Genomic DNA, 21,676 nt, shown 5'->3' with positions numbered 1-21,676 from the left:
TATACTGCACTATACCGAGCCTTGACGAATTGTCATGTCAAATACAAATACGTCACATAACGCGCAACAGATTAGTCTTCAAATATCGAAAAGGAGGACATGTAGGAGGACACTTTTTGAGGGAGGACAAAACTTACAAAAGAAGGACTGTCCTCCCTAAAGGAGGACGGTTGGTCACCTTACATAAATGGGACACAACTCATTTATCAACTGTTTTTTTAGTAACAGACATGTTGGGCTCAATTGCTTCTAAATTGGGTATAGGATTAGGACAGGGGTGTCCAAACTTGGCAACTTTAAGACTTGGGAATGGCTGGCTGGGGAATTCTGGAAGTTGAAGTCCACAAGTCTTAAAGTTGCCAAGTTTGGACACCCCTGGATTAGGACCAAGTGAAACCAATCGGGTTCCTGCAGATTTGTTGAAAATGCACCATTTTGACTATGAATTCTGGAATTTGCCATCCAGTTTAGCTGTGACAACCATCAGTGCCAGCACCAGGAACTGAATTTAACAAAAGCCCACATTTTATTATTGAGCTATGGGTCTTCCTAAGACTGGACCTTAGTGCATTTATACCTGCCCATTATCTTCCCATTATGGGGATTTCATTATCCATTTTCTATCTTTTTACAGCCATCGCTATTCTGATCGGTGCCACAGAGGTGGGCCTTTCCTCCTATCCATTCTTTGCTTGCCTTTCAACACCCATGCAGATCACGGGGGCCACACTTGGGTTCCTTTATACAGCAGCTTGGTAAGCATCCTGAGAAATTGATATGATTTGTGCATAAAATGATGAGCACCAGAAAGTGTGTGTGTGGGGGGGGGTTGTGGGAGAACCTGATAAAATGTCTGCCCACAGATCAATTATACCGTATTGCCAGGAAGGGCATATGTTCAAATAGTTCAGAATTATCATTATTGTTCAGATCTACTAGCCCAGCTTTATCATAGAAGGCTATCACAGGTTTTTGCCCCAAATTCGGTTGTTAATCATGAACAATGCTAATAAGTTTCCATCATTTCTTCCTAAAATGGCTTATTTGTTTTTGAAGGCACACCACAGCTAACGCTGGAATGTCATAGTTTGCTCTGTCCCTACATTGTCACACTAGCAGATATCCATCTGCTGAACGTTGCAGCTAAAAAATTGTTTTAAATGCTTTACGGATACTAGAAGACATGACCTGACAAGGGGACAAGAGGAAGACTGAGCACTGAGAATGAGGCAGTGTAAAATTTGAGAAATACGTAAAAGAATTCTGAATGAAAGAATGTTTCGAGAAATGGATTGCATGAGCCCTGTGAGCACCTAGGAGAAAAACCCCTGAAAAAATAGACAGAAAGATCCCCATATGAAGAAATAACTCCGGGGCTCAGATCATACAATAAGCTAGACCAGTGTTTCTCAAACTTGGCGACTTTAAGTCCTGTGGACTTCAACTCCCAGAATCCCCCAGCCAGCATAGCTGGCTGGGGAATTCTGGGAGTTGAAGTCCACAGGACTTAAAGTCGCCAAGTTTGAGAAACACCGAGCTAGACTGAAATGCAACTGGCAAACTCATGCTTCAGTGTTTTTTTTTACCTTTATGGTTTATTTATAATTCAGTGTCTTGTGTGATTGCAGAAAATTGAATAAAACAGAGGATCACAGATCAGTTAAGTAGGATCTGTGGGAGTGTGACAGCTCATTACCGAGGCATAGCCTTAGCTTCACACATTTTCCTGCCAGAGGTCAAGCAACTGAATGCTCCTTCTCTCTTTTTCCTTGTCCACAAGTCAAGGCAGAAAAGACCTGTCATATTCTCTTGTTATCTCTGAGGAGCTTTAGATCCAGCAGCAACCTCATAAACAAATAAACACCTAGAACACAATGAGTGTCACGCCAGATGTTTTGTCACTCATTTGCCAGTTTATCTAGTTTGGTGGTCCTATGCTTTTATGATCATGCCTTGTCTTACCCTCAACTCACAGAGGGAACCGTTTAAAGTTGCCTGTAGCTATTCCAATTTTAAAATCAGTTTTGAAATTGAAATCCGTATCAAAAGAATGTTTCCAGACTGAGGCCAACTGGCAAAGAAAAGAAAACCCTAGAAAAAAAACGAGAAGAATGCCAGTTTGAGAACTCAATGGACAGATGTCAGTCTGTTTGAAAGCAGGGGGAATCTGATGGTGTATCCTGGCTACGGAGTGGCAGGGGTTTAGTGGGGCGGGGTGGGGAAGGGGATAGATGGATGGATGGATGGATGGACAGTTAGACAGAGAGAAAGATAGAAAAAGATCACCACAATAAAATGCTGCATAATAATTAGCAGTTATAACAAATGTGTCATGGTGGGGCAGTGGTTAGAGTGCAGTACTGCAGGTTATTTGTGCTGCCTGCCGGCTGCCTGCAATTCGGCAGTTCAAATCTCATCAGGCTCAAGGTTGACGCAGCCTTCCATCCTTCCAAGGTGGGTAAAATGAGGAGCCAAATTGTTGGGGGCAATAGGCTGACTCTGTAAACTGCTTAGAGAGGGCTGTGAAGCACTGTAAAGTGGTATATAAGTCTAAGTGCTATTGCGATTGCTAATGGTCATGCACTTACTGTATTGTGAGTTTGCAAAGCCATTATAGCAAAAGTTGGTGACATACTGAAAGTCCAGGTATTGTCTTGGTTATCAAATAGGTAATGGGATACTGTGAGCTGTAGTCCCACTTTAGGCATGAAAGCCAGCTGGGTGACCTTGAGCCATTCATTCTCTCTCAGCCAACCCACCTCACAGGGTTGTTTTTGTGAGAAAAGTAGGAGTAGGAATATGGGCTGGATATGCTTTCTGACTTGAGTTATTTGTAAAAATAATAAAGGTGGATGCAAATAAATAAAATAAAATAAAAATAAATAAATCTACTTGTACTTTTTATATAGGTTACCTCTCATTTCAGTCATGTGAAACTTATACACGTTTATCACACAGCATATAGATTTGAATTGCTCCTAATTAAAGTCCCCTCTACCAGTCTTGTGAAAACCACTGAAACAGGTGTGTGTGTGTGTGTGTGTGTGTGTGTGCCATGAAACCTTATGATTCTTGACGAATGTATCTTGTCTTTTAATGTACACTGAGAGCATATGCACCAAAGACAAATTCCTTGTGTGTACAATCACACTTGGCCAATAAAGAATTCTGTTCTATTCCTATTCCTATTCCTATTCCTATTCCTATTCCTATTCCTATTCTATTCCTATTCCTATTCCTATTCCTATTCCTATTCCTATTCTATTCTATTCTATTCTATTCCAATAGCATTAATTGAACAGGTACTATTTCACACCTCGTTGGGGCTGGCTATGTAGAAACACAACAGGTAACTGGCAATTACACCAGCCTGAAGTAACCAAGGTGTGGCTCTCTGTTCATGTTGGATGGTGAAGAATAAGACATTTTCCCATCCCTTGAGGCAGCCACAAATGGTGATGAAATATGGAGAATTACCTCAGGATACCTTAACCTTACTCATTCATGAGCCAGGAGATGAAGGCAAGGAAGCATCATGCAAACCCAGCAACAACAAAAATATGTTGCCAGGGCATATTTGTAGGAATTCTCCTTCTGGTTATGTTTTAGTAGCAGGACTTGCTTATCTGATTCGCATCAGTTCCGTGGACTTCTGTAGCTCCAGTCACTGGTTCCTCACCCTGCAGGCTTCCTTCCTTGAAGGGAAATACCCAACTCTTTTGCATTGCAGCATGTGAGTAACATAATGCTTTATTTCCCTTTCACTGGGAGATGCAGTTGTAACTACCGTAGTTGCTGAGCAACATTCTTGGAGAGATGCTCTGAGGAGTAGAGAGTTTCCATAGCATCTCTCTTTTTTTTGATACGTCCAATGAGACATCTTTTCCCATGTCATTCTTGCAGCCCGTCTCTGCAGTTGTCTTTTTCTTTGCATTGTTTACACTTTCTTTCTATCTTTCATCCCTTTCCTGAGTTTGTATTAGTTTTTACTATTGCAATGGCAAACTTTAATAAAACTATACATTTTTTTTAAAAAAAAGAGAACCGGATAAGAGACTGCCAAGAAACACCAATGCTGTAGAGAAGATGGGGTGTTGAATAAAGTCCCACCTCCCTTGGCAACAGAAACAGGATTTCTTGCTGGCAAGAAATCACTAGGAGTCAAGCTCATATCAAGAGAGATTTAATGTACTTTTGTATGTACAAGAACAACAAAAATAAATTTCATAATGATAATTAGATCACAGAATACACTCATAATGCTGGGATGATCTGCTTTTTAGGAGAGAGAATTTGTAGCTCAGGGCTGAACTGTGAGTCCTGGGTGCTCTCTGTTTTCTTGCAGATGTTTCATGACCAAACTAGGTAACATCATCAGTGCTAATAGGGAATGAGGTTTGCTCTCATTTTATATTCTAGTGGTGTGCTCTGTCAGGGTTGGTGGTTCCTTGATTGGCCTGTTGTTTGCTATTAGCTTTTTCGGCAGTTCCTTGATTGGGGTATTGTTTGCTTCTTGATCGCTGGTCTAATGCAGTGACGTGCGGTGAGGTTTATGGCTGGTGAGGCTGGTGACGTCATCAGGAAGGCAGGGAATGGGACCACGTGTGCTGGAGGCTGAGGCTGCCTCAGCCTCCAGCACACGTGATCCCATTCCCCTCCTTCCTGAGCGCGCTCCGCTGGCTCGCGCTCCGCAGTTCCCAACAGCAGCTGCTTTTCAGTGCTTTTCTGTGCATCTGGAGTTTAGGATATCCGGCTATCTACCTAAACGCCAGACACACAGAAAAGCCCTGAAAAGCACTTCGCCTCCAAGCCACTTCATCTTGATGACGTTGCCGCAGCTGCTGGGCGCGGCCGGACCTCCAGAGCGGGCAGATGAAAGAGCGAGTGAGTGATGGAGGATCAGACAACCTGGTCCTCGGTCACTCGCCGGACTGCCTCAGCGCCCCTCTGGCTACCTCTGTCTATCCGTGCCCGGCAGCTGCGGCGATGACATCAAGACGAAGTCCAGCAGAGGCAGAAATGTTGTCGCCGCTCCCGGACTGACGAAGCCACGAAAGGGACTGTGGAATGACGAGAACCTTCCTGCCTCTGCTGGACTTCGTGCACTCCTCACGACTGCAATATATGTCCAGAAGCGGCTTTTGTGGCTAATAGGGTTTGGGCTTCCAGCCCCACAGCCCCTGCCACATCTGGACATCTATTGCAGTCGCGAGGAGCGCACAAAGTACAGTGGAGGCAGGAAGGTTATTGGCGCTTCCCAGAACCCTCCTGCCTCCGCCGGTTGCCCAGCTGGCACCGCCCCAAGTGCACACGTCCTCCTCCTCCTCCCTCCTCTTCCTCTTCATTCCCCAAAGGCTCTTCTCCTTACCGGAGAAGAGGGAGCCGTGTAAAAGGGATGGGAGGAAATATATATTATTATAATATATTATATATTATTTCATGATGAGAGGTGAGGCTCTGCCTCCCCTGCCTCCCCTGACCGCACGTCCCTGGTCTAATGTTAATCTTGGTGGTAATCTCTGCTCACCTCGGCACTGATTGCTGGTGAAGAGATATTTTGGTCTTTTTGATCTGCTTTTTAAAATAAAAATAAAAGTAGATATTAATAGGTAGATTAATATTAATAGATATTACTTTTAACAAATTTAAAAATACCATCTTAAGAATCCTCATACTTTGCATTGCTTTGGAATAGACTGGTGTGAGGACTGACTCTTAAGAATTCTTTTCTCCCTCATCCTATGCTAGAGGAAATTGAATGCTGAGTCTGATTTCTGAGTAGTTCAAATAAATAGCAATAGCAATAGCCTTATATACTGTTTTACAGGCCTCTTTAAGGGGTTTACAGAGTCAGTATATTGCCCCCAACAATCTGGCTCCTCATTTTACACACCTCGGAAGGATGGAAAGCTGAGTCAACCTTGACCCTGGTGAGATTTGAACTGCCAAATTGCAGGCAGCTGGCAGTTAGCAGAAGTAGCCTGCAATATTGCACTCTAACCACTGGGCCACTGCGCCTCTAACAATACAATCCTCAATCAGCCCAGCAATGAGTCTGTAGCTTTAGACCTTCAGTATAAGATGTTCTCAGATTCAGAGAAATGAATTTTCTTGTCAGTAAGGGAACTGTGGGGTACCTTTCAAGTACATGTTCCTTCATGAATGTTTTCTCCTTGCAAGGCAGAAACAAAGGAATTTCTTCCTTTTCCATTTAAAAGGCATGGAGCAACAAATTAGAAGAGAGTAGAAATAGTTTTAAATCGATTCAATGTAGTACAAACCAGGTTATTAGACATTGTTCACTTTAATAATATAGTAGACTAGAAGGAGCGTCTCTTTGCAATGAAACTACAGTAGAAATAAGGGGAAATGAGTTTTGGAGCAGGGAAATTGTTATATCACTGTTTGGTTGATTATTGCTACATAGACTCTTGATATGGCATTAAAATAATAGGGGGAAAAATCAAACTGATCAAACATGTTTGGATTATAAATATGTTCAAAATACTGTGACATTTATAAAAAAAAGGGTTATCAGGTGTGAAACACAAAAATTTGGATGTTGTTAGAAGGCAGCAGTGATGGAGTAAATTGTTAATACTTTACTTCCATCTAGTGACTGTCTAGAGTTTTGCACCCCAGATTTGCTAGTTTGCTAACTTCACTGTGCCATAGTATGGCTTAAGCATTGCAGGAGTGGTATAATGTATATAATTTAAGGCAGAATGACAGGAAATGTTAAGAATGATGGGAATTACATCAAAATATAGAAGGCGGAGATCCCTTTGTTGCAGGTGACCATGAATGGATTGTGGGACTATTGGATTTCCGCCTGCACAATTACTTCAGTGAATAAAATCTCTGGAAGCATTATGTCTTGTACAGATGCATTATAGATCATTTCTGAGGAATGGCACCTCTATTAAGTGATGAAGGGAGGTTGGTGTGAACTGTGAAGTGATTGGGGATTACCGTATCTACATGGATAATTCTCCCCCCCATCTCACATTTCATCTGACAGATTAGTGCTAATGGTGGATGCATATTACTGTAACTTCTTAACATGTAATAGCAAATGAGGCTCAGCAAATTCTTTATACTTTATGATGCATGGATATTAAATGTTTAGTTTCCAATCTCTTTGTCTTTTGAAGAACAGGTCAGAACTGGAAAAGACTTTACTCTCACTTTAACACAAAGGTTATTTTTGGTGACTGTGCATCTGTGTCCGACAATTGGAAAAATCCTGCCATTAAGAGAATGCTAGAAAATGTGAAAACAAAAATTACAGAGGAATTAATTTAAGTTTTGGCAGGATTCTGATAGAAAAGATACAAAAGATAAAACTAAGCAACGTTTGGGAGCCATGGAATTGCTTTAAGTTGGTCAAGGCTGCACAGTTCAGATTTTGGTGTTCAACATGTCCTTGAGTTTAAATAAATAAGAAATTTATGGCATATCAGTTGATATAAGGAAGGTGTATGATAAAACGAATAGGCTTGAATCATGAAACATTTTGTGAAAAAATGGAAAGATATAATGGAAGTAAATCATGTATGAGAATAAATGGGATATTTCGTGAATAGTTTAATACGGAGTAGAAAACCTCTCTGGGGAAGTTAGATACATGTTGATTATGGATGTGACTGTGCATGCATTTTTGCATTTGAACAATGTCACATTTATGACTCAGAACCCAGATGATTTGCAGTAAAAGTTAGACACATTGTAAAATGAAAGAAGAATGGGGATCTAACATTTCCCCCCCTGCTGATTGCATCTGACAGGCAAAATACAGAATACTGTTATACATGAATTAAAAAAGAGATTTTACTCTGTGTATCTTAATAGTCTGTTCATCAAAATGGAGAAACAGAAAAAAATGTTAAGTTGTGCAAATGATAGTAGAAAAGTAGTGCACAGTTTATGGTGTATTGCTTGTGTGAAAGACATGAAAAGTTATTTATTTATTTTTAGAGCATTTTTTTTACAAACTCACAAGATTCAGCCAGACAATAACCATGTTTAAGGACATGCTTACTTCTGCTAATTTTATCACGTAGAATTGAGAGTTGGATATATTAAGAAAAACCTAAAATTGTATACAGTGGGAATATGTACTCAAGAAAAGTGTGATTAAAGGAAAGATAGAATCATGAATGAAGAATACTGAATAAATGTAGAGTGGATACAAAAGTAAGTTATCAATGCAACAAATGCATTGAGGTGGTTTGGTCTCACATAGATGGAATGGAGGAGGATCATTCAAATGTACAAAAAAAGAATGAATGAGTTGAGAAGAAAAAAAGTCAAGAAAAAGTCTGAATGTTCTATTCTGAGAACTGATTAATTCTTAATTTTATCCCATGATTGGTGCTGGTCAGTTTCTATGCCTACACAAGATTCTGATGAAACACCAGGGATTAGATCTAATTTCAGGACTTTGATTTCCTAAACTATGCATCACAACTGAGGTTCTTCCTTTTATTTGTTTGTTTGTTTGTTTGTTTTGGCAGGTTTGTAATTATGGCTCTGCACATTGGACAGTGCCCACACGGAGAAGTTAGTATGTACCTATTTAATAACAGTGCAAAATGTGGATCTCTCTCTCTCTCCCTCCCTCCCTCTCCCTCCCTCCCTCTCTCCGCTAATCATTGCCCACTAAAGGAGGTGATGTTCAACTCTGTTTTAAGGCCACTAAGCCTTAAATGTCAAAGACATTTCCTCAGTCATGTGGCCAGCATGACGTCATGAACCTTCCCATCAGAATGGTACCTATTTATCTAGTTGCATTTTCAGGCTTTTGAATTGCTAGGTTGGCAGCAGCTGGGATGAGGACAGGAACTCACTCTGCTGCATGCGTCTCGGGTCTCGTACCTGGGCTGACTGCTTTCCAGCCAACAAGCCCAGCGTCTTAACTGCTGAGCCACCGTGCTGCTGATAAATACTATAGCAGCTACAAATGATGCTACTGTAGTTAGTAAGCTTTTCCTTTAAACCAGTTATTTTTCCTTTTAGCCAGCTATTTTTCTTGCTTCTCAACTGCAAGGAGAGGAAAACTGTGCAAAATATTTTATGTCCCATTAAAGCAAAGACTTTTGACTTCCATAGTCAGGGGTTGTTGTTGTTTTGAAGACACTGGAGAATAATTAGAAACGGCTGCTTTCCGGATCTTTTTTTTTTTTTACACTTCTGGCAATGTAAGGGCTCCTGCCCACTTGCACTTCTTCAGTTGTTTCTCACGTACACCATCATGCTGGGTCCTTCCTTCTTTTATGGGGGGAAAAAAGGGACATCCAAGCAAGTGCTGTCATGTCATTTTTAAGATGCTGCTGTGCGGCTCCAGATGAGGTCTGGACAAAGATGTAACCAAGAATCTCAGGGCTGCTTTGTAGCATTTCCAGCTAACACCAGCAACAGGGAAAGCCTTTTTCGTCAAGCCAGCATGACTTAGGCTAGTTGGCAGCTGCAAAGCCACGTATGGATTTGCTGGCAGGCGAAGTGGGCAGAAGGCCAGCCATTCAGCTGAGCTCCGGATTGATTCAGGGCCCGCAGTCCAACTGAACGTTCAGAGGGTTAATGTTGGGGCTCAGAAGGAAGAGAAATGTGGGCAGCTTTTGAGGATGGCAACATATGGCCGCAGGGCTAATCATTAGGAGTCCGCCTGGCATAGAAATGATTCATTGTAACACCAGCAGATAACAGCTTGGTCCTCTTTTTCTCTGTGCAGATTCTGGGCTTTTATGAGAAGATCATTTTCTATTGGCCTTCCTTGGTCTGCCAGCTTTTCCTGCTAGGGAAATTCACCCATATGTTGATAAAAGCGTCATGGGCCCAGTTCCAGACAGGCCTTCCAACGGTGAGTATTCCTGGAGTATTTCTTCCCCTTTGCATAGGTCTCTTTGCAGGAGTATTTGTGTCCTCCAGATGTTGACCAATATCCTCACAATGCCCAATCTAATGTCTAACACCTCCAATAGCTGGAGCTATTGAATGGACGGACCAATGGACACACACACACACACACACACTCACACTCACACACTCACTTAACTCCCTGCCCCAGAATCATCAAAATATTCTTGATTCTGTTATGTTCTCTCCAAAGTTACTCAGGAGATCACTCCTATTTGTTTGTTTGTTATTTATTAATTAATTTATTAAATTTATTTGCCATCTACCACAGGCGACTCAGGACTGCTTACAACATAAAAAGCAATAAAACCATAAAACAGATAATTCTAATAACAGTAGTAATAGTAATAGTAATAGTAATAGTAATAATAATAATAATAATAATAATAATAATAATAATAATAATAATAATAATAATAATAATAATAAAGTTTGGATTTGAGTACAGCAAAAACCACTGGGACCATCAGGTTGAGAAGGTTTTAGAGAAAGACAAAGTCAAGATCTTGTGGGATTTCAGACTGACAGGCACTTGGCCTACAACACACCTGACATAACAATAGTTGAAAAGAAAAAAGTTTGGTTCATTGACATTGCAATATCTGGTGATGCACGAATTGAAGATAAACAGCAAGAAAAAAATCACAAAATACCTTGCAAATTGAGGTTGAGCGACTGTGGAAAAAGAAATCATGTGTGGTCCCAATTGTAATTGGAGCCCTTGGAGCAATACCTAAAGGGCTACCTCGCTATTTGAAAATTCTAAATTTACCTGACTTGAACATTCTGACTCTACGAGAAACCACCCTACTTGGAACAACATATATCCTCCGACGTTACCTAACAGTTCCTAAGTCCTTGGTTAGGACTCGAGCTGTTAGGCTACCAACCAGCCCCAAAGGCTGTGAATCTCACCAAAGATTAACCACATAATAATAATAACAATAACAATAACAACAACAATAATAATACAGATTATATTTATAGATGAGGAGGGATGGAGTAGGATGCAGGATGGATGGGGAAAGGGATTTTTTTTCCTGGTCCATCAGCCACTTCTACTCCTCTGTTCCTTATTTCTAACCATTTCTGACCTTTGAATGGTGTTAAGGCCTAAAGCAATAAATAATTATTTTTCCTTCCCTGTAGGACAACGCTACTTTACTGGAGACCCATCATGCTCAATACATCCAACAATTGTTGAGGAAACCTCCACTGCAGTGAGAACACTCATTTTGTTAGAGGAACGTTTCTTAGGATATCATATACACCATATATTCTTAATTTCTAGGGACAGTTCCCTCAATAATCCATATTTTGTTTTCTGGGGAATCCCTTCCTAGCTTACATGAAGATAAAGGGAGGGAGGGAGGGAGAGCATTCAGTCTTGCAAGACTATGTTACAGATAGTTCTTAACTTATGACTACAATTTGGACCAGAATTTCCATGGCCAAGCAAAGTGATTGTTAAGTGAGTTGCACCTAATTTTATGACCATTCCTCCCAGGGTTGTTTAGTGAATCATTACAATTATGTGAATCATGTGATTGTTAAGTGAATCCTGTTGCCTCCCATGGACTTGGCTTGTTGGAAGCTGGCTGGGAAGGTTACAAATGGAGGTCACATGACTCTGGGATGCTGGAACCATTCTAAATACTGGTATACACCAGCACCTGAATTTTCATCACATGACTATGGGGATGCAGGGATGATTACAAGGGTGAGGACTGGTTGCAAGTCATTCCCCCCCATCCCCAGAGTTGATGTAATTTCAAACACTTGTTAAATGAATGGTTGTAAGTTGAGGACTACATATATTATAGCTTTATAGTAAAATAATATTGACCTGCATGTGTTTGGTTTCTGGTTTACCTTGAAGGGCTGACAGTAAATAATCTCAAGCAATGAGCTATCTCCACTGATGTGGGGAAAGACTCTTAGAAATAATTGTCATTTCATTTGGGACATAGTGACATAGTTCTTTGAAGATGTTGGTGACAAATAACTAGCTCAATGGTGCTCTTAATATCTAGTTCTGGAAGGGATTGGCAGGGTGAGATTAAGCCAGACGATGCCCTAGTCTTAGTGCAATAATGCTGGCCTTTGGACCTTTCATTGTTCAACCAACAAATTATGAAGACTCAAAATTTTAAAGTTTAGTTGCTCACTGTGCCAAAGGAAAGAGCATGATGGCAAAGTGGTGGTGGTGGTGGTGAGACTCAGTGGTGCCCATTCCCTTGGTGCCCTAACCACGTGTTTCTCTTGTTCAAGAGCTAATCTAGGCCTGGGAATTGGTAATCCATTGGGGTATCTTGATTAAGTCCCCTTGCCTTTATTGTGTTCCATGAATGGTGGCCGCTTAGCTACCCTTTCTTAGAACAGGGCTTCCCAACCATGGCAACTTTAAGACACATGGACTTCAATCCCCAGAATTTTCCAGCCATGGGAGTTGAAGTCCACATGCCTTAATGTTGCCATGGTTGGGAAACCTTGCCCTAGAAAGAGAAAACAGCTTGAACTGATCGGTAGTCAATCTAATATAGATGCTCAATATTAGAATTATATAAGAGTGGGTAAAGGCATGGGGTATTGAAGAAGGCTGCAGTTAGATCAAGGGTAAAAGAAGATACAAAGTGAATGATGCTTGTCCTCTTTTTCTTGTTACCCATCTCCTCCAAGCTGTGCATCTTGTCTTCCTTAAAAACAGGAAGCCTCAGAAATCTTGGATCCAACAGAACATCTATGAATGGGATCCTTACTTTCAGTTTCCCAGCCGAATGATCAGTACAACGGTGCTTGCCATCATTTGCCTTTACATGGTAAGCCAAAGAGTTGTGGCTCATGCCAAACACGTTGAACCGTGAAATCATGGGTGTTTCCAATTTTATTTCACTAACCTTAAACTCAAGGTATTCTGGGTATTAACTGTTATTTGTAACACAAAGAATAGACAATGGATTATAGAATCTGTGTAGAGCGTGGTCTGTTTTCTGTATGCTGCGCACAAAAAAATAACTTGTTCCAAATTGTGACTCCTTAAAGCTTATTGAAATACCATTGTTTCAGTCATCCTCCTTCTTGCACCTCACAAACACAAATATAGAAATGTTCATGGAAAGTCCTAATCTCCATTGTTCTGTGTAACATGTTCCTACCCAAATTGTAAAGAAACAGTCTGCTTTGCAGGAGCAGCCCTACTTAATGAAATTGTTGAGGGTAAATGAATTATGTTTTGTTATATCTGCTTATGAAAGGACATTTCCTAAGGTTAAGTTCTCAAGAGTCCTGCTCTATAGCATCGGCTTTAATATTGTTCTCATACCAAAAGGAAAAAGAGCTCTATAAAAGGTTTATTGTTGTTATTCTCAGAGATATTAGCTATTGATGGCTGCTGATTCTTGATTCAATTTCTTCCTGCATAAAATATGCATCTGGGAGATATGGGTTAAGTTGCATGTCTGCTTGTGGACCTGAAATTGCCAGCAATATCTCTGAATCACTATAAAGGATACATGAGAAATATATTGAGAAGCAGGGTGAAGAGATGCTGCATAACTCTCAGCAGCACAATGGGCAGAGAAAGAGTCTCAGAAGGGACCCTCCCTATTTTCTCAGGTTTAAGAGAAAGACAACAGAAGCGCATTTTCAGGCTTGCAAGATTGGTGTTAATCTTCTCAGGCAGATTGGACAGGAAACGAAAGTGGTTCAGTGGCTAAGACGCTGAGCTTGTCGATCAGAAAGGTCGGCATTTGGCGGTTCGAATCTCTAGTGCCACATAACAGAGTGAGCTCCCGTTACTGGTCGCAGCTTCTGCCAACCTAGCAGTTCGAAAACATGTAAAAATGCAAGTAGAAAGATAGGAACCACCTTTGGGGAAAAAGGTAACAATGTTCCATGCGCCTTCAGCATTTAGTCATGCCGGCCACACGACCACGGAGACAGCGCTGGCTCTTCGGCTTTGAAATGGAGATCAGCACCGTCCCCTAGAGTCGGGAACGACTAGCACATATGTGCAAGGGGAATCTTTACCTTTAAGGCTACATTAACAGAATCTTGTAAATTTGAAAGTACAAATCTCCTGCCATTTTCTTTACAGCTTGAGGGGAGGGGATCCTTGCTGAGCTTTTTCCTCTGTCCATTATGCAGCTGTGGCCAATGCCCTTTCTTAGGTCTGTTCCCTAGGCAGCATTTTTTTAGCCCATTTCTCAAGGTCTTCCTCACACGCCTTTACAATCACCCAATAACTGCTTCTCTCTTTCTCTTCCAGTTTGCTGTGATTGAGTATTATGTTTACAAGCTTGTTTCATGTACTCTGGTAATTCTGATATCAGATTATGAGAAGCTTCCAGCTGCCAGCAATGCATCAGATATCCAACCTTTAAAAGAATTCGTTGAAGTCATGGAAGGTATAGTGATGAGAGCATCAGATTTTTAAATTAAATCTATAGGCAAATACTGGCCATAGAATTAATATTGGTGATTGCTTTTGAACCTTGTTTTATGGATTTCATGTTCAAATTTGAAAAAAAAAATGCAATGGGTGTAGTTTTTAAAGGTGACGTTTTTAAAATGTTAACGGTGAGATCTTTAAAGTTTAATTTTAAAAAAATGTTCAAAAGGGATAGAAAATTATTTCCCATTCCTTATGCTAAGAAGACATATTACTGTCAAGGAAACATAGCTATTGTCCATAATGGTTGCCTTTTCATTTGTATATCAGTTTAACGTCTGAGTTGAAAAACAACTGAGATGTAACAAGACAAGGATAAAAGAAAATACTCTATTAAGTTTATTATTTCCCCCCCCCCCCCTGCTTGTGCTGGCTGAGTATGGAAACATAATTGGCACTTGATTATAGGGGTTGTGGACAAAATAAATCACCAAAGCTGCTTCTCCATAGGTGTATGGATCTTCACCGTTGGCTCTGCTTCTCTCACAAGTGTCAGCTACGTGTTCCATATCCTTGCCTGCTACAGGTATGCCTTGATCTTCTTCTGAGTTTGTGATCCTCTACTGCAGTGGTGTCAAATCCGGCCCCTGGTGTGCCTAGATATGGCCCACAGGGCCACGCTGGAAACAGTGAAGGACCGCAGTGCTCCTGCCAGTGAAAAGAACTTGGGAGGGCTGCGTGTGGAGCTCTGTTTTCGCTGGCAGAGGCTTGAAGTCACAGCCGAAACGGAGCTTGGGAGCTTGTTTTCGCTGGCCGAGTGCTCGGGCCACCACAGACACCCAGACATGAGTGATGTCAAGCTGGCCATGCCTACTCTGTCCACACCTACTCTGGCCAAGCCTACCTTAGTCACACATCCCAGCCCCCACCTCCACCCCGAGGTAAAACACAACCCTGATACGGCCCCCAATGAAAACAAGTTTGACACTCCTGCTCTACTGGATATTTTCTGTTCACAGACCAGGGTTCCTCTATTAAAACATATGATTTAAAGGCGTTCTGAAATTCTACCTCAAAAATGTGCATTAATGCCTTTCCCCCCCCAGAAAACATATCAAGAGGCTACGGGCAGGACAGAAGGAATTCCTTCCAGCATTATTTAGTAAAGTTTCATCTTCACAAAGCGTGGTGAGTTCTCTAATCCTGGTTAACTTCTTCATATCCAACTGATTTTTAAGCAAAATCTTTTTTGTGGCCTTTCAGTCAGAACTCTTTCAAACACTCTTTGATAAACTAATCCCCCTGCAGTTTTTGTATTTGGTCTTGCTAGTTTTACTTTGTGTTGGAGGACAATGGCAGCCTTCTTCTAATTATCAGGCTCATATTCAGATTTCACAATAACCAAGAATCAGTGACGTGCAGTGAGGTTTATGGCTGGTGAGGCTGGTGACGTCATCAGGAAGGCGGGGAATGGGACCACGTGTGCTGGAGGCTCAGGCTGCCTCAGCCTCCAGCACACATGATCCCATTTCCCGTCTTCCTGAGCATGCTCCACCGGCTCGCGCTCCGCAGTCCTCGAAAGCGACTGAGGAACGACGAGAACCTTCCTGCCTCTGGTGGACTTTGCGCGCTCCTCGCAACTGCATATTGCAGTCACGAGGAGTGCGCGAAATCCAGCAGAGGCAGGAAGGTTCTCATCGTTCCCCAGTCGCTTTCGTGCCTTCGTCATCCAGGAGCACCGACAACATTTTTGCCTCCGCAGCTCCCGGGCGCGGCCGGACGGATGTGTATAATATTATAATATATTATATACTATTATTTCATGAAGAGAGGTGAGGCTCTGCCTCCCCTGCCTCCCCTGACCGCACGTCCCTGCCAAGAATAGCCTGCATTTTGAGCAGAGAGTAGAATCTCTTCCACTGTTGACCTTCAAAGTATCAAGAGATAGGAAATAAATGTTTAATATCCACCCATTGTAAAGTATGAAGAATTTGCTATGTTTCACTTATAATTGTGTATTTAAAGTCATGGTCATTGACGTTCACAGTTTACAATTTTATCCATGGATAAATAGCAATAGTCTCCAATCACTTGATGGAAATCTGCCTGAAAAATTATGCATATTGTGTATGCACAAGACTGCTTCCCCCAGATTTTTCCTACTATAGGTAAATGTGTAGAAAGAAATTCAACAGCTTTGTAATCCATCCATATATATTTCAGAAGATACAGCTGATGCCTTCTGTATTTTGGAAGCTTTTCTGTTGCTAAGTTCCTGTTCCTATAGCTTAAACTATGCTGTATAAATACTTGCTATTCTTGAGTGTAGTGGCATAGTAATGTTTACACTAGAGCTACCTAGATCTGCAGAAATCTGGACAGCCTCTAAATGTAAGCAAAAACTTTTTTCCTGTATCTCTGCGGACATTTAGTAGTGGTTTGAATTTTGCACCCCTAAACAAACTCCCTTCTAAATTAATTCTACTTATTTGCTACTCTGGGACTTTTCTTTTACTTCTTATCAATTCTTGGTAAGTACATGGAATTCCAAGTTTGGGAGTAACCAGAATTAATGTATCAATTTTAACTGGTAATTATTTTTTGTCAATAAGGTGCTGCACGAGAGACATACTTGATCATACGTTGAGGCTGTTGCTTATGTTTGTGCATTTTTGTGATAGGAAAGGAGAAACAGATAATTTATGTAAGTTTTCAGAAAGGGGTGGTAGCTTTGTTTTTTAATATTATATTTGGTACTTAAAAGGCACTTTGAATAAGAACCATGCATTTTTATTTCAGTTAAAATCAACGGAATTTCAACTGGCTAATAAATTAATTAATTTGGCAAAATACCTACATAAATATCTGTCCTTTTTGTTTTCACATTAACAGGGAGCAATTGCAAGATATTCCGGTTGGCAAATTGCCTATCTAGTTTGGGGTATGTATGCTTTATTGTTTTCCCTAGCAGTGTAGAGTGCCCTTATGTGGCCTTTTCAATTGGTCGCTTGTGCTTTCTTTTCTAGGTTACCTGGTCATCCACATAATGCAGTGCCTCGTCGGAGTGATGCTCATTTATGGTTTGGTATTGCCCATAAAGCACGGTCAAGGAATAGAAATGGCTAAAAGTTTGGGAACGGGCATGTAAGTGCTTTTGATGGCCAGAAAACATGTCTGTTTTTGTCTGGTGGAGCACATGGAGAGGCCAGTTTTGCAGTGAGAGGTCTCTGGAGCATGAAGATGGGACATTTGGGTTATGTAGATATTCTAATTCTGGAGACCAAATACAAAGGTTCAAAACTTGGGCTCCCCAGCTTACATAGGAATATTTTTTTCAGCTAGCTTAAATCTCCTGCCAATTCTTAAAATATATTTCTTATACAGGTAGTCCTCAACTTACAACGGTTCATTTGTACAACAGACTGAAGTTACAATGGCACTGAAAAGTGACTTACGACTGTTTTTCACTCTTACGACTGTTGCAGCATCCCTTTGGTCATGTGATCAAAATTCAGATGCTTGAGGACTGACTCTTATTTATGAGTGTGTCCCAGAGTCACCTGATTTCCATTTTGCGCCCTTCTGACAAGCAAAATCAACGGGGAAGGCAGATTCTCTTAACAACTGTGTTACTAGCTTAACAACCACAGTGGCCAAAAAATATATATATATTGTAAAATGGGGCAAAACTCAACAAATTTCTCACTTAGCAACATAAATTCTGGGCTAAATTATGGTCGTAAGTCAAGGTGGCAACACTGAAGCCTCAAAGACGATATATCCAATATATCCAATAAAACTGTTCTTTGAGGAATCTACCTACCTTGGCGTTCTGTTTGCTAGGGGTGTTTTACCCTAACCTTAACCCTGACACGAAGACTACCTGTATTCATGAAATTAATATTAGAGGACAACTGCACCTGGCTGCACTCTTGTTTAAGACTAAACTGTGAGGTCCTCAATGTTAACGTTTTAAGATATTTATCTGGAAGGAGGCCTAGGCTTAGCTGAACATGTCCCATTGGTCTGAGCAATTGGAATTAAAACAAGAAAATATGTGTGTTTTTGTGTATGTGTCTATTTATTAGATTTTATTCTGCCTTTACTTTGGTCAGCTCAGATTTGGCCATCTCTCTCTCTCTCTCTCATGTAAGGTATATAAAATAAAGAGCTATAGCTACATAAAAGTATCTTCTTTCATCGGGGGTGTAGATTTCCACAGCTACAGCTTATTTGTGCCTTCTCCCCTTCAGCTTGACCATTGCCATTGTCATAGGGTTTATCGTGCTGCAGATTGTGACCGCCAGCCAATTTTTTCTCCAGCCAAAGATTTTTCAAGATGACAAGGAAAAGCCTTTGGCTCTTGACAACAGGCAAGTTCCCCTTAATTGGGTCTTGATTCTTTATTTTTAGGAACTATACTTACTTCATTTCTGAAACTGAGTATGTAAATGATGTTATGTTATCACTGTCAGGGTTCCAAATAGCATCCAAAATTAAATCAGAGTCAGAGGCTAGACATTCCTCAAAGTTCCAATTTATTAGAAGAGCCATGTTGACACATCTGGGAAAACCTGAATCTGAAAGCTTCCAGGTTTTTCCCACCCAGTTGAAAGTTCAAGATCCTGCCCCAACACCCATAAGTCCATCACATGGTCCAATCAGTCACTGTTCCACAGGAAGACTCCTCCCATCCCCGTCAGTCCAGTTGCAGGAGCAAGATGACCTTGACTCTCTGAGGAAGAATGTTATTTTGATTCTCCCATACTCCATACAATTCCCCCAGTGGTGGGTTTCAAAAATTTTTAGAACCTCTTCTGTAGTTGTGGCCTGCTTTGTGGGAGTGGCTTGCTGGCCATGTGACCAAGTGGGAGTGGCTTGGCAGTCATGTGACTCAGTGGGCATGGCCAACTTGTAAAATGTGGTGAAACTCACTTAACAATGCTCTTGCTTAGCAACCAAAATGTTGGCTCAGAAACTCTGGCATTTGAAGCACGCATGTCTTAAAGCTGTTAAGTTACAAGACCCTTGCACCCTTAACCCGTTAGAAAAAACCCCCAGGGGTGTTCAAACTTGACAGCTTTAAGACTTGAAGGTTTAGATAGGACTCTTAGAGGTGGGCGGGGCAATTGGTGAGCCAGCCAATCAGTGAGTGGCAGGCAGGGCAAGCGTAGTGCGGACGGGCGGGGAGAGGGAGCTGGAACCGTTTCTAAAAGGCACAGTAGATTTGTGGAACCTCTTCTACAGAAGAGGTTAGAATTGGCAGGAACTCACCCCTGAATTCCCCCCTCCCAGTTTCCTATAGTAGAATGTGTGGCAGGCTTGAAGGCCCAATGTAAAAAGATGGCTTCCAGGCCTGACAATCACATCAAGCGATCATTTAAAACAGAGGTGTCAAACTCGTGTCGTCACGGCGTCATCACATGACGTATCACGATTCCCCCCCTTCGCTAAACTGGGTGTGGGTGTGGCCAGCATGTGATGCATCTGCCCTGTGGGCCGCGGGTATGACAGCCCTGATTTAAAACAAAACATTTTAGATATAAACTTCCTTCATGTTTTACTTGGAGCCACTCCAAATTATATAGCAGCACATTCAAGAGAATATCTTGATCTTCTGAAACGCTTCCTAATTAAATTAATAATTAACATAATTAAGCAAATAATCGTCAGAAGAGGCAGGGACCACTTATTCGATTTCCACTGTCAAGATCCTCAGCATCAATGCGAATCTCTCCAATGGTCATTTATTTGTGCTTTCAGAAAAGTGTTCCATAATTTCAATTACTTCCTGTTCTTCTCTAACGTGATGCTGGGCCTGAGCGCCTGTCTCTTCCGGCTGATGTGCAGTGTTGTTTTGGGAGCCTGGCTGATTGCTCGGATTGATAGGACCATCATGCCTAAAGGCTATGAAGCAGCTGACATGGGTAAGGTCCAGAGTTTCTATGGGACATTCCTTTGAATATCCCTGAATGGAAAAGCAAGCAAACCAGGAAATTAGTTTAGGTCAGGGGTCTCCAACCCTGACAACTTTAAGCCTGACAGACTTCAACTCCTAGAATTCCCCAGTCAGCTGGCTGGGGAATTCTGGGAGTTGAAGTCCTCTAGGCTTAAAGTTGCCGAAGTTGGAGACCCCTGGTTTAGGTTGTGTCCTTTCATCAGTTTATCTTCCCTGAATCAAGTATTACTTCATTAATGGAGTATCGTTAATTTAACTTCAGATAATCCTCAAGTTATAACCTTTCATTTTGCGACCATTTGAAATTACAACGGAGCTGAAAGAAGTGACTTACAACCAGTCCTCGCACTTAACAACCATCCTCATCGTCACATGATCAAAATTTGGGTGCTTGGCAACCAACATGTATTTATGATTAATGGTTATGTGATCACCATTTATGATCTCCCCAGCCGATTTCTGACAAGCAAAATCAATGTGGGAAGCCGGATTCCTTTAACGATTCCATGATCTCCTTAAAAACTTTGGTGATTTGTTTAACAACCATGGCAAAATGGTCATAAAACTGTGCCTGGCTCACTTAACAATCATCTTGCTGGAAGTTCTGGCTGCAATTGTGGCTGAAAGGCGAGGATTACCTGTTGGGTTGGAAGCCGAGAATCATCTATAAAATTCAACTCCCAAGCAGTTCTTATTAATTAGGAAAAATGTGTTGAGACCAGACCATATTCTGGGTCTCCATACTTCCCTGCCATGTTTTTTCTTGACACAGATTTATGTATGGAGGAGGAGATGACCACTGCATAATGCCATTTGATGGGTGAATTCACTAAAGCTTGAATAGACCAGGAGGTGCTATGCTGAGAGTTCACAGATGAAAGGGCAGCCCACACTTTGGGACCAATGTCAGATTACACTGCAGGCTAGCCCAGCCACAATACTATATTTGAACTCATACCTCCTTATCAGGGGTGGGTTCCTCTACCGGTTGACATTGGTTTGCTGTGCATTGCTTGTGCATGCGCAGTTGACTAAAAATTGTTCTGTGCATGCGCAGAAACATGCCGGCAACAGCAGAAGAGACGGAGGAACCGTTCGGGGGCATGGCCAGCCTGGGTAACTGCCGGTTATGTGACTAGGCCAAATCACCACTACTGGTTCGGCTTAACCAGGCCAAACCGGGAGCAACCCACCTCTGCTCCTTATCCACATCAGATCTCTAAACTAAAGGTGGAGAACATACTCTGATCCAAAGGCAAGATTTCTTTGCAGAATCTTCCATGGTATCATAACCCCTTAATCAACCATCCACAGTTGTTCCCACAGATATGGTTGGCTCCTGTAAAGAGCCTACAGCATCTTGAAGTCATCTTCAGTTGAGAGAGGAGGATGGATAATCTTTTATAGTAAGT

The 21,676-nt window shown here is 41.5% G+C and overlaps 1 protein-coding gene across 1 annotated transcript in view; it reads left to right on the top strand.

The window, feature by feature from the left end:
* The window catches only part of LOC309386238 (stimulated by retinoic acid gene 6 protein-like), a 29,726-nt gene that overhangs the window by 5,713 nt on the left and 2,337 nt on the right, over positions 1-21,676 (top strand). Inside the window, exons 5-16 of the mRNA XM_081941385.1 lie at positions 635-755; positions 8,517-8,562; positions 9,731-9,859; positions 11,065-11,135; positions 12,623-12,734; positions 14,183-14,321; positions 14,816-14,891; positions 15,412-15,493; positions 17,198-17,246; positions 17,332-17,449; positions 18,559-18,678; positions 20,069-20,232. Of these exons, the coding sequence (XP_081797511.1) occupies positions 635-755; positions 8,517-8,562; positions 9,731-9,859; positions 11,065-11,135; positions 12,623-12,734; positions 14,183-14,321; positions 14,816-14,891; positions 15,412-15,493; positions 17,198-17,246; positions 17,332-17,449; positions 18,559-18,678; positions 20,069-20,232 (1,227 nt within the window). The remainder of the gene's footprint in view (positions 1-634; positions 756-8,516; positions 8,563-9,730; positions 9,860-11,064; positions 11,136-12,622; positions 12,735-14,182; positions 14,322-14,815; positions 14,892-15,411; positions 15,494-17,197; positions 17,247-17,331; positions 17,450-18,558; positions 18,679-20,068; positions 20,233-21,676) is intronic.

The sequence above is a fragment of the Natrix helvetica genome (assembly GCF_964273705.1).
Source record: "Natrix helvetica genome assembly, chromosome: 2".
Lineage (NCBI taxonomy): Eukaryota > Metazoa > Chordata > Lepidosauria > Squamata > Natricidae > Natrix > Natrix helvetica.
The sequence above is the reverse complement of the archived record's forward strand: the minus strand, read 5'-3'. Positions and strand labels throughout refer to the sequence as shown.